We start from the raw sequence: 18,616 nt of genomic DNA on the forward strand, positions 1-18,616 counted from the left end.
TTGTTTATACTTGGGTAAAAAAAGTATATTATTTCTTAATTTAAGACTATTTTAAGTACAGAATGAAATCGTATTGATAAAATTATTAAACTGTGCATATAGTGAATTACTTTCTCGTGGAAAGCTCGAAATGTATTTATCTTTTGCTTTTGCTAATAGCTTAGAAGAAAATAAGATTAGTATAATGTATCTTCTTTTTATCTAGAATACTGAATTGTCCTTTAATTTACACCTTGAATTTCAATGGGCGCTTGTATATACATAAGAAAGTAACTTTCCTTTCTTTGAGTGGAATGTAGTTCAAGAATGTTTATTTTTCTATTTCTATACTTTTAAACTTTCAATGAATCGTTTCTTCCGACCCTAGTTGTTCATGTGACTTCGGTATAAAAAAAAACCTTATTCATCAAGTAAGCTTCTTGTGCTTTATTTGACAATTTAAAAAAGGGATTAAGCTATAAGGCTTTGTGAAAAGTTATAAAATGAATACAGAAAAATGGATAAAGACATTTCACGAATATAGATCAATATTTCAAAATTCAAAAGTTATAGTCTGTCAGTATAGACCCTCATTGGTGGTAGACATATATATTTTTTATCAAATGGATTTTCTGCAGAGAACAAAAATAATTGTGATATTGTTTCGATCAAAATAAAATAACCGGGTTTGATTTCTTTTAGATTTAACGATAGTTGACCAGTTGAAATGACAAGAAATAAATTATACCCTAGAAGGTATTAACACTAACAATTATTTCATCAACTGGAAAAGTAATGAGACAATTATAAAGACAATCAACGTAGAGAGATGTAAGTGTAAAACATGGACTCGGGTTTATAACATACATGTACAGAGCAAATTATGTTATAACTATCACGAGAGAAAAAAGATTTCATATTGCCTGCAAAATAGCGGTTTAAACAATGTGACTCTACAGGAAAACATGCATCAAAATTCCATCCCAAGAATATGAACCTGAGAACTAATGAGTAATCATTTCCTTCATTATGACCATTTAATGTGAAGTTGTTTTATTTGGGTACAAAATGGCAGTCTCTATTATTCATTAACTCTCCTGTTTTGATACTATTGCAGTTTGAAAATTTCGTTATTCCTATGGCCACAGAAGGGGTCATAAACCTTAACCAAGGTGTAAATGACACAGTAGAGATAGAATAAGACGTTCGAGCTCATATGACATAGAACAGTTTTGAAGAAGACGACTAAGCCTTTTTACCAACTTGAACATCAAAATATATCGTGATATTTTATCATAAGTTTTAATTTGATGATTGATGGCTATAGCTAATATGTTTTCAATTTGATAAAATTACTATTTATATAAAGTTTTAAAAAATCTTCAGATCATATTTGATGTATTTAAGAATATAAGAGTTGACTCATTTATCACACAGACCCGTGTCCCTTGTAATTATATAAGCTCGTAAAAAAAGATGCTCTAGACAGCATTTATAAATATTACGGTTTTGACCCGATTTTGTTCATTAACGTCTCTCAATGAATAATGAAGACTTTTCATTCAAATAGTTAATTTGATTTTTTTACAGGCGACAATTTATTTGCCAAAACAGACTTGTCAGATTCTACTATTGGACTACTCCTATTGTTGATTTCACTTGGATTAATTGTTGTATCTTTGGTTAGTTTGGTGCGACTATTAAATTCATTCTTAAAGGGTTCAGTGGCTAAAATTGTTAAACATATAATCAACTCAGATTTCACCGGCGTATTTAAACATTTGACAGGATACATTGCAATACTTATTGGAACAGGTTGGTTTTTAAATGAAAAGTTATATTTCAAAAGAGGGACGAAAGATACCAAAGGGACAGTCAAACTCATAAATTTAAAACAAACTGACAACGCCATGGCTAAAAATGAAAAAAGACAAACAAACAACAGCACACACATAGAAAACTAAAGAATAAACAACACGTGTGGCACCCGTCGTATTGCTTATGTGATAACAAATCCGGTAAATAGTCTAATTCGGTAGGTCACATTCATGAAAGGCAAGGGGATTGTAGTTACGACGTAAGGAACATATCCGATATCATTTGTGAAACGGCTATTCCATTACGGTCAAACAACTCGTGATGACGTCCGTAAAATTTACGAAGGGATGATTTCAACTTCACCATTTGGAACTCTTGGTTTAATAGCTTCCTTGTGAGCAGCAACCCTCTATCAAGAAAATCATGATAGAAAATGCAAGCACGGGAATATCGTATCAAGTGGGAGATATATACTCCGTATGCAGGTGCTGCTGGAATGTTGCTACTTAGAAATGGAAAGTTCACAATTGGAAAGCTGAAATCATCTCTTTTGTCGTAAAGTTTTGTTTTCAACCGACCCTCATTGTCAATTTCTAGATGTAAGTCAAGATATGAGGCCGACTTAACTGTATCTGTAGTATCCTTTATCTCTAGCTCGATGGGATAGATGCGTTCCACATAGTCACCAAATTTTGAATTATTTAGTGAAAGAACATCATGATCATCTATATAGCGGAAAGTAGAGTTAAAGGATATTGCTAACTTCTTATCTTTCTTCCTAAGAAGTTCCTGCATGAAGTCAGCCTCATAATAATAAAGAAACAAGTCGGCAAGTAGAGGGTACAGTTTGTTCCCATTGAAATGAAAAACACGTTTTTGTTGAAAAACACGTCCTTCAAGAAATCAAGCATCTTGATAATATCAGTTTCAGAGAATTTTTTGTTTGAATCAGAGTGATCCTTTACAAAGTAGGATTTAACCCTCCCTAAGACAAGATTTCAAGTTACATAATCGAACACAGATTAAGTGAAGATAACTTTTTTTTACAATAACTAATAATCAGAGAAGGTGAAAAAAATCAAAAATACTGAACTCTGAAAAATTAAAATCAATCGCTATCAGACAACAGAAATGCCTTATTCCTGACTTGGTACAAACATTTTCCGAAGAAAATATATTAAACTGTATTGTACAATGTCAGTTGCTCCTCAAATATCTTTTTGATGGAGATACATTGAAGAAATGGCTAATAGCCAATTTAGAGCTACAGCAGTGACTTCCCTTTGCATATAAGATTTTTTTTATCAATAAGAATAACACTTTTCATTAGTAACATACACCACTTATATCTATTTGTTAAAATCTCCATGTCTGCATCATATCAAATCACTATCTTTAAATCATGTATGTGTGTAGTAATTATATCCCAAAATAGTCAAATTTTGATTCGTATTTAAGATTAGTTACTTTACATTGATATAGACAATAACTGTTTAGTGTCTTTAAATGTCAGCTGTTTTTGTACGAGGCTAGGAAAACAAGGTGTATGCGAGATTTTAGCGAGCTATTACACCTGTTTCGAGCAGAGTACGAATACAGCAGATGTTTAAAGACACTAAACATTTATTGTCTCTATCCTGCAATTAATTCTGTATATTATTTGTGTTTTGAAAGACACTAAAACACATGTTTTGCATTTATTTTCGATTTGAAATCCCTTGAGGCCCGTGTAGTAGTACGATACAGTAATCACACATTCAGCTGAAGACGGGTTCGCAAATAAAGAATCTCAAATGGTCAACACTAATATATCGCTAAAGGTGAAAAATTATCTATTTTAACATAACAACTAATTTCAACAGTATAAACAAATAACAAAACATTGTCTAATTTGAAACAGCAGTGTACGAGTTGTCCTACGCTTCAGACTCGACATTCACAAAACATGCATGCTGAAATTGACATGGTTGTTTTTGTTACACAATCATACACATTCAAGTTTTGAAATCGATAGTTGTCATCGTAGAAATGACTGCTGTTCATATGTGTATGTTATCAGAAAATTGGTGTTTGAAAACAAACAGAACGTATAAAAGTAATCGTCAATTCACATGTGAAACGTCATTGGAATGCGACTGCAATAAACATTCTGAGGTCACGCAGGTTCATACAATACTCAGCCCGGCAGTGGGCGGAGCTTTAAAGCGATATCTGTATAGTATACAGATACAGCATAGCGATATCTGTAGGGCTGTACCTGTATAGTAGAATACCCAATTGCAGGATAAATGACAATACATGTGCATGACATAATATCAATTTAAAAAAAACAACTGTGGATTAAAAATAGTAAGAGAAATTGAATGCATTTATTCCAGATTGCTAATCAGGTCAATATTAACATTATTTTTAAAGGTAAGTGATATTTCAAAGATTTTTATCATATACAGGTACCAAAATGATTTATTGATTATATTTATTATATATACCTGTACCAACATATTTCTTGATTACATTTATTATATACCTGTACCAAAATGATTTCTTGATTATATTTATCGGTTGTGATAATCATATATATATATATATATTAATCATATATATATATAATCCGTAATATATATATAATTTACGGATTACAAATGTGTCGAGGTTTGTGATTGGATAACAACACAGAGATGTCAGTATATATTCAGGAAACTACCGGGGTACATACAACATTTTTATCCCCATTTGGAACATTGAAACGTCATCATAACACCGGTAACTATGTGACGTAGTCAAAAGCTATACAGAGCACTAAGGAATGCCAGAGGCTCACAGAGGGAAAATAATGACGTACATCAGTACATTATTCATTTTCAATACAAAATCACGCAATTTTCACTTTAAATACTTAAATTTAATGTTAAATGTGTTATTGTAAATTATTACATACACAATAAAATTATTTTCACAGCAAATTACAAAATCCTGCACGTATGCCGAACATATCAGGTTGGGTTTTTCAATACATGTGATGTAAAACACAAAGCCACACACACACACACAAACACAAAATATAAAATCTAAAAACTTTACTGACGGAAAAAAGGTGCATTTAAATGGATTACTCAAACTATTGAGTAACAATAAACATGATGTTATGAATATACATGCTGCATCATGAATAATTAATAAATAGGCGTACCCGCACTGGAAAAACATTAAGACAGAGGTAATCCGTAATATATGTGTAATTCAGGTTTCAGACAGGGTATATACTGTGACATTCCCGGCTGAGGGCTTAAATCCCCTCTATATAAACTCTAAGCCGGGAATGTCACAGTATATATACCCTGTCTGAGACCTGAATAACATATAATATATACTTTCACTTATAGGGTCTTTTCATCGGAACTAAACACATTTATTCAAAAACCAGTTGTTGGCATGACACGGGTTATGTTCTTCTCATATATGTTATGATGGTATGATACTAAACCCCTAAGGGAAGGATTGTGCCTGATGTTCATATGATGAAATCATAATCTTTCAGTCAGTTTAATTGAAGTCTGGAGCTGGCATGTCAGTTAACTGCTAGTAGTCTGTTGTTATTTGTGTATTATTGTCATTTTGTTTATTTTCTTTGGTTACATCTTCTGACATCAGACTCGGACTTCTCTTGAACTGAATTTTAATGTGCGTATTGTTAGGAGCCTCTGGCCTTTGTTAGTCTTGTATTATTTTAATTTTAGTTTCTTGTGTACAATTTGGAAATTAGTATGGCGTTCATTATCACTGAACTAGTATATATTTGTTTAGGGGCCAGCTGAAGGACGCCTCCGGGTGCGGGAATTTCTCGCTACATTGAAGACCTGTTGGTGACCTTCTGCTGTTGTTTTTTTCTATGGTCGGGTTGTTGTCTCTTTGGCACATTCCCCATTTCCATTCTCAATTTTATTTCACCTATATTTTGATTTTTTCAGGAATGACGATTATTGTCCAGAGTAGCTCTGTATTCACGTCAACGTTAACGCCATTAGTTGGACTAGGAGTTGTAAGCCTTGACTGGATGTACCCTCTAACTCTTGGTGCAAATACTGGAACTTGTATTACAGGAATGCTTGCTGAGCTTGCAAGTCCAGCGAAGGCTATTCCATACGCACTACAAATTGCCTTTTGTCATTTATTTTTTTGACCTCAGCGGAACACTTTTATTTTATCCTATACCAATTACAAGAAAAGCGCCAATTAACCTTGCGAAAAAACTGGGAAATATGACTGCAAAATATCTATGGTTTTCGGTCGTTTATTTGACAGCTGTGAGGTTCCTTGTTCTTCCAGGTTTTATTTTTGGACTATCTCTTGCGGGAACGCTGCCTTTTTCAATTATTGGCTCAATAATATTATTTTCTATACTAAGTATTTGTATCATAAACTGTTGCCAATCTAAATGCAAAGGTTGTTTGCCTCCAGTCTTGAAAAATTGGAACTGTTTACCGTTGTGCTGCCATTCTTTCAATCCAATAGACAAAGTGATGAAAAAACTATTTGGAGTATGCAACTGATGTAACAAAGAAACAGAAAATTCAGTTCCTAAAACAGCTGTACAAACCATTTCAGATCAAAGGTATGATAACACTGCATTCACAGTGTTATAGAATAAATGTGTCTTATGATTCTGTTTAACTCTTTAAACTTCAGGACGTTTTAGTCACTAATTTCGTCTCAACAGTATTTATATTCTCGCTCACAGTTGTCAATATTACTAGAAAGTTATTAGTTCTGAATAAAATGACGGCCTTATATAAAGTTTGTATTTACATATTAAGATAGTGTATGTACCTTGTTGTGTTTATTTATAGCTATATACACCAAAGTTTTTACGAACTATAACTTTTATCGAAAGTATATACAATAGTCTTCTCATTCAGGTACAAACTATATTTTTGTAAGTATGCCGTTATGCAGAAACTGCTTTCACACACTTGAGATGCTCAATGAATCATTTACAAATTTAACTGGTAAAATTAATACTATTTTTTAGTATTACTGACAGCTACAAAACATAGAATATAGATATAAGAAGATGTGGTATGAGTGTCAATGAGACAACTCTCCATTCAAGTCACAATTTGTAAGTAGACCATTATAGGTCAAAGTATGGTCTTCAACCGTAGCATTGGCTCACACCAAACAACAAGCTATGAAGGGTCCGAAAAAAAGACAAGTGTAAAACCATTCAAATCAGAAAACCACAGTATAATTCATATAAAAAAAACCCCAGAGAAACGAGAAACATTTATGAACAACATCATCAAACGACAACCACTGAAAATCAGGTATCTGAACTAGGATAGTTGCAAACAAATGCACCGTGTTTAAACGTTTTATCGGGTACCAACCTTCACTCTTACCATAGACAATGTAACACCATAGAAACAAACCCACCATAAAATATCAATTAAAATGTTTGAACTCAATCAAAAGACATTAACACAAACAAGTGAATATACACTGAACGAATAGATTTGTTTTAAGCGAAATATAGACAACAATATATTTATGAGACAATTAAAAAAAAATATTGAAACGAATAAGTTTCGGATAACATTTTCATGTATCTACTTTTGCATATGCTGTATTCCAATCACAAGTTTGTATTATAATTAATTTTATACAAACAAAATCAACTTAATCTAAACTGAAATGATATGCAATGACACCAACATACTGTACCTGGCCAAATGTATTCGTCACCTGCAATATTTTGCTATATATTTCATATAAAAACACATTTTTTCCAAACAATATTTTGATGGCATTTATGGTTGGATTGTTATCAACAAGGCCTTAAAAGACGTATAATTGTCTAAAATGTGTTTGTTTATCTGGTAATAGTTTTGTCTTCAGGTGTTTTTGTTTTCTCTTGATGTGAACACATACAATATTTTTTTTATAATTTATTTTGGTTAAATATATAGCGAATTTCTGAACAGAAAATAATATTTGTATTTATATTGTGGAAAAATAAAAATGATCCACAAAAAAAAATATAACCAAATAAAGAAATAAACCTGTGACATGTCTGCTTCTATTGGTACCAAGTTGCCTAAAATCACACCAACAATGACCCCAAATATTTTTTTGAAAAAAATGTAGCTTTATATATAATATATTACGAAAAATCGCAAGTGACGAATACTTATGGCCACACTCATGATAAAGTATTAGACAATATCGATTGTTTTCGATATATTGATTCATTGATTGACTGTTGATTTCTTAACGTACAGTGGCAAAAAGGTTCATGCATGTTCAGGACAAGAACACATTATCAATAAATACAAAAGGTAGGTCCTGTAGTAAAGGCCATTCGGAATTGAGAATTGAGAAATTTAGAATGCCACTGGAAAATGAGGGTGAATTGGATAGCGAAAAATATTTTCTTGCAACATGCCCTCTAAAGACACATCAAATAGATGTTGTTAGAGTTCATAACGTGCAGAGCACTTTGCGCTCCCTCTACACGAGGCATCCTTTTAAGCGTCCTAGTTCTAATCGGACGTGTTATCATAAAAAGAAGCGCAATAGGCTGAACTGATAGATATTCGTTCCTTTTAATAATCTGATGATAGATGTTGAAACAAGAGGATCTTGGAGTGATTCGTTGTCACAGAACAGGTAATACGCATTTTTAAAATCTAAACTTCGGAAATGTTTAGGCTCACAAATTGTATTATTTTAAATAAACAAATCACAGATACCAGGTTAAAAATGTAAATCACAGACGTGCGTTTCTTCTATAAAAGACTCATTAGTGACGATGAAAGTCCAAATAAATCTCGAAGTTAAAGATCATAGAGGATCAAATAGTTTGAAAGGTTTTGCCAAATACATCTAATGTAAATCTATTCGTTGACTAGAAAATAAATCCTCAGAATTCCGAGAAGTTAAAAGGTTTTCAAACAATTAATTAGTAATTATAACCATATCAATGAAAATTCATAATTATTACCATATCAATGATAATGCATGTCAACACAGAATTTAAAATTTTAAAATGCCAAGTAAAAGACGATGCTGAGGCCCAAATATTCCGGAATGTTTTGGCATATACATCTAAGGTAATATATTCCTAAGATAGAAATACCTAATCATTTCGGGTTAGTGTTAAACACTTTGGTATTGTTCGCCTTTTTCATCCGTTTCATGTTAACCGATTACTTATAATTATCCTTACCCAACATTTTGGTCAATTTTCCAATAATTTTCTGACATAAAGGCTTTTAATTTATCCGTAAATGTTATTTAGTCCACCGAACATATGACAGTAATAAAAAAAACCTATAATGAGGAATATAAATTCTAGGAACTATTATTGTCCATCTATACATATAATAAACTAGGATTAGCCATTAAAAAAAAATACATATATTTTTTTTAGTTTTGTTTAATGTTGGTGTTATCGAACTAAAAGTCTTAAATTAATACATAAGATTGTAATTTCATAGAAGCATGACTAAAGTCGTATGCAATAAATGATAGGTACCGTAGTTATTAACCTGCCTCTTCTTTTAGCTAATCAATACAGCCCTTTTTTAACAGTTAAAAATCATGAGTTGGTAGTATGATTGCCCGAGTTTTTCTGTGAATCAAATATACTTACATACACATAAGAAAATGTGGTATAATTTACAATCTGCAATGAAACAACTGTCCACCAAACGATATAGAAGTTAACTACTGTATGTAACCGTACGGTGGTTTTATATCATTATATATTGTACCCCTGGGAGATCCTTTCGATGCGTGAATTAAAATTCTGTTGCTTTTCAGTTTTGCTATAATATGTTTCAAAATCTTAATTCTATAAGATTTGGAATGCAATGAATTGTTCAACGAAATAAAAAAAAAGTTAGAACAACTAAAACTTATTCTAAATTCCCGATATGTTATTCTGTAAGAACAAAAATATATTTTGCAGCCTGAAGGTAGCTGTAAAACGAACCGTATTATTTAATCTTAAATGTTACAGGAACTGCTTATCCTTCTGTCCAACTGAGTTCTGTGATTTGTAGTTTTTAATGTAGTTTTATAGACTTGTTCGTCTTTTCGTCATTTTAAATTTTTATGAGTTTCGAACAGCGGTATACTACTGATGCCTTTATTTACTATTGTGTTTCCAGTTTCTTTGGAATTTATTTTCCTTTAACCCTTCTTTGTGTGTGTGTGTGTGTGTTGTTTTTTTAGCTCTTTAAGTGTTTTTAAGTTTGGACTTTGACCTCGAGCATCACTGAAGACATTATTTGTCAAAATAAGCATCCGATGCAATATATTTAGTACAGTTATTGTTATTGGGTATTTTCCGCCCCTTTTGTTTTACAATAAAACGTTCTTTCAAAATCTTATTGTCTCAACAAAAAACAAGGTGCAGTAAAAGGAATTGTCGCTATTTTGTGCATTTTCCCGTGTCGGCTCAAGTGAGAAAATCAATCTCGTTGAGATGATCAACGATAATCAATAAATCCCATAAAATCAAGCCCATTGTCCACTTCTGTTGTCGACAATCGCCGTTGTATAATACTAAAACAATAATTTTGACTATTGGATTCCATTTTGTATTTATCAGTTATAGTCTATATATTGCATGTGTCTTCGACTGAATAGCTGATATGCAAAAATACCAGCTGCACCAAGAATACACCATACCCCCTTTCAGTGCGTTTTGAAATAATTGCAAGAATATTAAATTTATATTAAGATAGTTGAAAGCAAATTTGAGTTATCGTACAAAGTGTTGACAACTGACGACTAACATTGGTATCCATAATACGTCTTCGATGAGCGTTACAAAATAGTAAATTCAATTTTATACGATAACTTGTTTGAACCTACCTCATTAATGAATGCTTGTCTTATTTCTACTTGCAACAAGTTGCTTACTATGTGTTTTCTAACTATAAGTAATACTCAATAGTTGTTCAACATGTTTTAATGACATTTCATGTAGCAATTTCATTGTGCATGGGTATCATTACATTTATTGTGCCTACATATATATATGCCTGAATAAAGACACTGTCAATATAGCTTTTAACTTTATGACGGTATATGAATGTTACTTGTAAATACTGGCATAATAAAATGTATACGCCATCTTCAACATTACGCAGTGATACTTCTAAAAACTAGCGAGAATTCATATTGAGATTTGTAGCTGCGTACATGAATTTTATTGCTGACGTAACGAAATCCAGTGAACAACGTACTGTACGACTGACTGTTGGTGTTCAACGAATTTCCATCACGTCTGCCATGTAAACCATTTCTCAAACAGATTTAAGTTCACAGCATCATATAGTATATATTAGTTCTCGTTATTCTATAATACTGTAAATGCTGTGTTATCATAACTGTGATCAGAAAAGGTTCGATCATCTTCTTTTTTAGAAACTGTATTTTCTGTTTCTTTTTTACAACATCTACATACTCCAAAAACTATTCTTATCACTTTGTCTAATGGTTTGAAAGAATGGCAGCACAACGGCAAAAAGTTCCACTTTTTCAAAATTGACGGCAAACAATTGTTGCATTTTGATTGGCAACAGTTAATTATACAAATACAAAGTATAAGAAATAACATTATTGAGCCAATAATAGCAAATGGTAACGTTCCTGCGAGAGATAGTCCAAAAATGAAGCCCGGAAGAGCAAAGAACATCATAATTAAATATACGACAGAGAACCAACGATATTTTGAAGTAATATTTCCAAGCTTTTTTGCAAGGTTAATTGGCGCTTTTCTTGTAATGGGTATAGGATAAAACAAAAGTATTCCCGAGAGATTAAAAAATAAATGACACAGTGCAATCTGTAGTGCGTGGGGTATAGCCTTTGCTGGACTTGCAAGCGCAGCAAGTATTCCAGTAATACAAGTTCCAATGTTTGAACCAAGAGTTAGAGGGTACATCCGGTCAAGGCTAACAACTCCTACTCCAACTAAAGGAGTTAACGTTGACGTGAATACAGAACTACTCTGGACAAGAATCGTCATTCCTGAAAAAAGAAATATCAAGATTAAATTGGAGTGAAAAATAACATGATGAAAAAACTGACCAAATTTGATAATTCCAAGCATTAACAGATACATTTTGAAAAGGTCCACGGTGTATCTTGTTGAAGTATTGTAGACACCCTGTTTTGTTCACATTTTTTACAGATCCCATGAATGTTTGTTTATGTTTTATCATGTTTTCTTTATGGTTTTTGTTTGCGTCCAGAAAAACTATTGACAACTACGACAAAAAGCTTATATAAATATTTGGTCTTTAATAATAAACTAGATACATCGTACAGGTTAAAGCAAATTCTCAAGTTTAAATTTTCTATGGTTATAAGAAAAAAAAAACATTTTTACAAACGCGTGCAGTTATATAATGTTTGTATATGTGTCTTCTAATGGCGGAGAAAATAGACATAAATATATAAATACTAATAGAGAAAGGGATTATCATAACAAACCTGTTCCAACGATTATTGCAACATATCCTGTCAGATGTTTAAACGCTCCAGGGAAATCTGAGTTGATGATCTTCTTGACAATTTTAGCAACTGAGCCCTTTAGGAGTGAATTAAGCAGTTTCACCATAAGGATCAGAGATACCACGATTAATCCAAGGGAAATAAGCAAAAGAAGTATTCCGATAGTGGAATCAGACAAGTCTGTTTTGGCAAACAAATTGTCACCTACAAAAATAATAGCATTTCTGATAAACAATAGAAATTATTTCAAAAACCGTCATTCTAGATGGATAAAAACAAAACCGAAAACAAACTTAACTTAACTCAAGGAGATGTTAAATATTCTCAGTAGTTTAGTACATCTCAGTTATGTAAAAACTTTGCTTTGCCATAAAATGAAACATAATATTGATAATGAGATCATTTTCAAAACTGATACGTGTTTCGTCCAGATTGTACATACAATTGTGTATAAAATATGGTACCTCAGATGTTTTATTTGACAATGTTTTATAATACTGTCAATGCTATGAGTTGACAGTTTATATTGTGACCATAACAACAGGCTAGTTCGCATATATTGAATGTTATGATTTAATCAGTTAGCTTCCCCGTTTGAACTATTTCACATTTTGATGTCGGGGCCTTTTATAACTAACCATACGGTATTGTGTTTTACTCGGGTGATAAGATGTCTCATTTGCAATCATACCATATCTCATTTTTCATATTAAGTCAAACAATTTAGAGCAAAATGAGTAAAATGATGCCGGAAATGTTCCAAGTGTAGCTACGTCCATAAATATAACCCAACAAGTTTATACTATTCACCCAGTTTGTTCTAACATAAGTAACACGACGGGTGCCACATGTAAAGCAGGATCTTTTTACTCTGCCAGAACTCCACAGATCATTCCCGGTTTCTTGTTTTTTTGTGCTTATAGATTATCAATGATCATTTCAACAAGATTTATTTTCTCGCATGAGCCGGATCGTCGAAAGTTAGAAAAGCAATCGAGTTGAGATGACCAATGGTAATCTGTTTATCGCAATTTTATCTGTGACAACGTTGTCAATTTCTCTAGATTACACGTGTCATACATTTCTTTAAAGTGGAAACTTACATCTTTCTACGTTGATTGTCTTCATTAGTGTCTCGTCACTTTTCCAATCGATGAAAGAATTGTTTGTGTTAAAGCCTTCTAAAGTATAATTAATATCCTGTCTTTTCAACTGACGAACTATTGTTGAATCTGAAAATAATTGTAAAGTCTTAATAAAACAAAAACACATACAGCAACAAATAAGACAATTATATTTTAAAAACTTAATGGTGTCTGGATGGAGTCCTCATTTCTGTATTCTTACTTTTCTTACTTTTTATGCTATTATCATCAAATTTTTCATTTTGGTTGCCAATTATTCTCTTTTCAACTTTTTTTTAAGAATCCTTCAATATTTGTCTTCTTATTTGGCCATTTTTCAGTCTTTATTTTTATTATATTTATTACATTATTTTCATTTCTATAAACTCAATCCAGACACTCATTAAAGTAGCAATTGTAAAATTGTCAAAGTAATCACCTGAAGCTTAGAGGGCCAAATACAGATATTTATTGAAACTATCTGTACCTTTTCACTCTTCTCAAAAAATAACAACGATGATAAAATTATATTCAAGAAATACTGATAAATATCAATTATCTGGCTGATTGTTATTTTTAATGACAACACGCCCATTTTTATATGTGCGTGAGCTCCGTGCATACATTTCTTGGTTATAGTTGAGAAGATATCTTAGGGTTAAATTAGCTTTTAGTTATAACACTTACTGAAAGAAACAGAATAATACACTTACTGTAAATACTATGATGGTCTACCGTGGTATTGAAGGGCTGCTTAATCTGTTTGCACCAACGATGTAACACCGAACGGTCTGATGCACCATTTTCATTCAATGCAATGTCTGTGATTACATGTTTGTTTACCTGGAAAAATAAAACCTGTTATTTAATCGATACATTACGCTCATGCACGTTCATGGGGCGGAAATCATCAGCAGTGGTATGCTCCTAACACAAAACTTCTCCAATTGATGTTTGACGAAGAAGAACTGAAATCAACTCTACACAAATTTTGCGACAGTTCAACCAATTTGATAGTCTGAATGCATAACAGGGGACTCTGAACCTGCCGAAGCACTTATAATATTATATTTGGGTTCATGTGATTCCACCAGATTTTGTTTATAAACTCTATCCTTCTTATTAACTGAATGATGAATTTGAACATCGGTAAACGATTGTTGAACAATAAAAGATCGGATAATTGATGCAAAATACTTATTTTTACAGTTACCGTCTGAATTTCTAGCCCTATTTTCTGGGAATCCCACTTCAGAGAACCTAACTTTTACAGGCATTGCACAATTGTTTTAGTCCTGGAAACGCATGAAATACTTCCACTGGAAGATTAGCAAACAAAATCAATCCTAGATATATAATACGTAAATATAATTTCTTTCTTATTCAAATTCTAATATAAATGATGATTTATTGATTGTTGATTGCTGAATTTCCAGTGGAAAATATTTGATGCTTTTTAAGGACAATCTGTATCATGATAATTACCTTAACAATGACCTCTGTAAACGGTCTTGTTATAATTTTCAACATGTCTTTTTTCTTTCCAGATTCTGTTAAATGTAAACTTCCAACAATGGTGCTTGTCAGGTGATATAAATAATGAAACGCTATTTCTATTGGTAGAAGGATTATTACAGACAACCAATTAAACATGTCGTGTACTGTAGCGCCACCAAACGCCTTCCGGAACTCCTCTCGATCTCCGGACTGGGTCAATGAAACTATGGTATTTGTAACTGAGGTTCCAATATTGGCTCCCATTACCATAGGAATTGCAGTCTTAATTGGAATAACTAAAATGCAATACGTGAATTCTTACTGAATTGCCATGGCAAGCATTTTATACAGAGCCTGAACAGATTAAGTTTAAAGTTCCTATGTTTGAACTTTCATGTATATTTTAACTGTAGATATTAGTATTATAATGTGGTACATATGACAATCATTTTATCTACATCAGATTTATTAATGTCGTCCGAAACAGTTAAGAATCCAATTCAAAAAAGAAGTTGTGCCTAATACAACTATATATGTCTACGGGAATAAAAGAAAATCATTTCAGGCAATTCTTAAATTTCATAAACAGTAACTTTACATGAAATGGCCATATCGACCATATTCTATTTCAACGCAAACGTTTAATGGCTTGCATCAAACAAGTCAAACAAAAATGTTTTTATCCTGCACAAGGAAAACGTTCTTTCATTCTTTCTTTTCTCAGCTAGCTATAAAACAAGGTACAATCCACCATTGTATACACAAGAGAATGCCTTAACCAAGTCAGGAATATGACAGTTGATATGATCCATTCGTTTGATGTGTTTAAGCTTTGATTTTACCATTTGATTTGGGACTTTCGGTTTAGAATTTTCCTCGAAGTTCGATATTTTTGTTATTTTACTTTGTGAGACTTTGAACATTCAGAATGATTTTAAAAGTAATGATCGTGTTATTTAGAACCTTAACAAAACTTACTGTCAGATCCTACCATAGTTATAATAATGGACGTTGTAGTTGAGGAACTCTGTAACAAAACAGTAACCAGAACTCCCATCATCAAACCAGCTACTGGGTTGGTAAGAATTTTGTTCTCTCTGAAAACCTTTCCTGCTGTTTTCCCTGCAATATATTAAAGATCTTATATATCATATACTCAACAGTTTATTATATGATGTTGTAAAAGGTCTCAATTAAATTATACATTTTCAAATAGAAGATACTTTATCACAATTGGTTGTGATGATTAAAATGTACAGAAAATTGATGTGTAACAATAAATGATATAAGAGCTATATACTAAGTATAAATATAAACTAGTAATGCATTTTACTAAAATTCTAAATTAAAAAATAATCTACGCATGCATGCACATGCATGACATACCTCCAACTAACTGAAATGCATCTCCAAGGAAACCAAGTGCACAAATAAATAGGTATAAAAATCCAAAAATGAATGCAATTTTGATCAAGACGGTCATGAGGAAATTGTCCTGTCTTTGCCTGTCATATCTAAAACAATAAATAATATTGTCAAAGTTCAACTCTTAGCACAGTATAAGCATACATATTTATAAACATTTCTGATCTTTATTTGTTGATGAAAAGCGATTTGGACGCACCACATGATAACTTGTTATTTTCCTTTACTGGTTGATTATGTTAGCAAACAATAATAATAACCCCTTCAATTCTCAAAGGTACAATGTGTTTAAACAAGAAATTACACTAAATATTTAAAGAGGTATTCTGACTGAAAATAAAGCACTGACCTTTCCATTCTGGTCCATCATCGGTTTCTTTAGTACTGACAGCCCAAGGGTCAATATGTTCTTCCTTTGTTTCATCTGACACGTTCCCATTTGAATCTACCTCTACAACTACCTTTGGAACCTTAAATTGATTTTTTTTCTCGTAAACTTCTTTTCATGGTCATATATATGTGTTAATACAAAGATTTAAAAAATAAGTAAATTTACAATTCCATGGCCAAAAAAAATCAAATACAGACAAGCATGAACAGTGAAGAGTAGACAATAAAAAAAATAAGGACAATGTTTGAACAGACGAATAATACGTCTATCATAATGATACACGTGCACATAACTAAATTCTTCCTAAATATAATCTAGAAAGGATGAATATATGTCCGATGAAAAGTTTGTTTTATTGATATATAATTTAACTATCGTCTTATTTTCTCATTTCTTTTGCAAACAGACTGACGGTCACCTTTAGCTGTTAATTGCTGTGTCATTTGTTCTCTTGTGGAGAGTTGTCTCATTGGCATGATGCATACCGTACCTTCTTTTTTTTTTTTTATTATATGCATATGTCTTATGTAATTCTAGATCATAGCAAAAGATTAAAATAAAAAAAATCTATTTACCTGTTTTATTTCGTAATCCATTATTGTCGTTCTTCTTGCTTAACAAGAAACTTCCTTTTTGGAAATGCATATTTATAACTGAATTAACTGTTTATATACTTTCAGAACATTTCGTCTTAAAGGTCAAGGTAAACACTGACCGATTCGGAAACGTGCTATTTTTCAAATCTCAGGACGACCTGTAAGGAAATAAAAATATATCGCATCCGATGTCAAATTTGGCATCATTAAATTAATAAAAGTACATGTATATTTTGGTTATCCAATTCCATATTTCTATATTAATTTTTGATATTATACACTAGCACTTTTTCTTGGGTGCATATAGAGGTAGATAAATTTAAAATGAGTGATTAGGATTAAATAATTTTATCTCCAAGGAAAAAATCACACCAATTCACTTACCGTCGTCTCGTGATTGATAACTTTATATCAGAATTTGTTGTATCAATTGATTGATTGATTGTTGGTTGCTTTACGCCGCATTAGCACAAAAAGGCTATATCGCGGCGAGAGCTAATTCGAATGTTTTTACAATTTAAAGCATATTTTTAAAATAAGACAAAAAGTCCTTCAATATACTAAAATTCTTGACTAAAGCAAATTGATGTTGTATCAAGAAATAATATTTCAAAATGTTATATTTATTTACAAAATTATAAATATCAGTATTTTCTGGATTGAACAAACAATGTAAAAAGTAAAATAACAAAATTACTGAACTCTTAGTAAAATTCAAAACGGAAAGTCCATTATCAAACGGCAAAATCAAACGCTCAAACACATCAAATGAATTAAAAACAACTGTCATATTCCTCATATGGTACAGACCTTCTTTATGTAGAAAGTGGTTGACTAGACCTAATTTCATATCCAGCTAAACCTTGTAGTCGCATGAAATTCCTTTATATTATCAAAAATGTGTGAGTGATACGCATTGTTTTACTTTGTTTAATGTATTCAAGTTAGAAAATATTGATTAGTTCTATATCAGACATGTCAGAAGAGGCGTTCTGTAACTTTATTTTAAATATTATTTTAATATAATTCTGACTTTTTTTTCTTTAGATATTCGAATGAAACTAAAATTCCTAGTCTGTGTTTTATTCTTTTTGTTTCTAAACATTTCTTCGGTTAACTTTTAGTCAAGAAAGCAAGATTAATGAGTCCAATTTATTCTATTTCTTTTTCTTGTTGAATGTACTTTAGTTTTGCATTCTATAAAAAGTTTACTTTCTACATTCAATTGTTTACATTGTTTAATGTAAATATTTTAAGTA

At 31.7% G+C, this 18,616-nt stretch overlaps 1 protein-coding gene and 1 pseudogene across 1 annotated transcript; one reads left to right on the plus strand and one right to left on the minus strand.

The window, feature by feature from the left end:
• The first annotated feature begins 130 nt into the window (after positions 1 to 130).
• Positions 131 to 6,576, plus strand: LOC143078591 (sodium-dependent phosphate transport protein 2B-like; annotated as a pseudogene).
• Positions 6,577 to 10,756: 4,180 nt separating this feature from the next.
• On the minus strand, positions 10,757 to 17,452 carry LOC143079551 (sodium-dependent phosphate transport protein 2B-like). Its single transcript, XM_076254958.1, has 9 exons — positions 17,337 to 17,452; positions 16,720 to 16,840; positions 16,332 to 16,459; positions 15,924 to 16,067; positions 14,934 to 15,241; positions 14,162 to 14,291; positions 13,428 to 13,556; positions 12,304 to 12,528; positions 10,757 to 11,838 (listed from the first exon to the last, which is right to left on the minus strand). Exons 2-9 carry the CDS (start codon positions 16,725 to 16,727, stop codon positions 11,165 to 11,167), a joined length of 1,746 nt encoding a protein of 581 aa, XP_076111073.1. The 5' UTR covers positions 16,728 to 16,840; positions 17,337 to 17,452; the 3' UTR covers positions 10,757 to 11,164.
• Positions 17,453 to 18,616: the final 1,164 nt, after the last annotated feature.

This window comes from Mytilus galloprovincialis, chromosome 6, assembly GCF_965363235.1.
Source record: "Mytilus galloprovincialis chromosome 6, xbMytGall1.hap1.1, whole genome shotgun sequence".
NCBI lineage: Eukaryota > Metazoa > Mollusca > Bivalvia > Mytilida > Mytilidae > Mytilus > Mytilus galloprovincialis.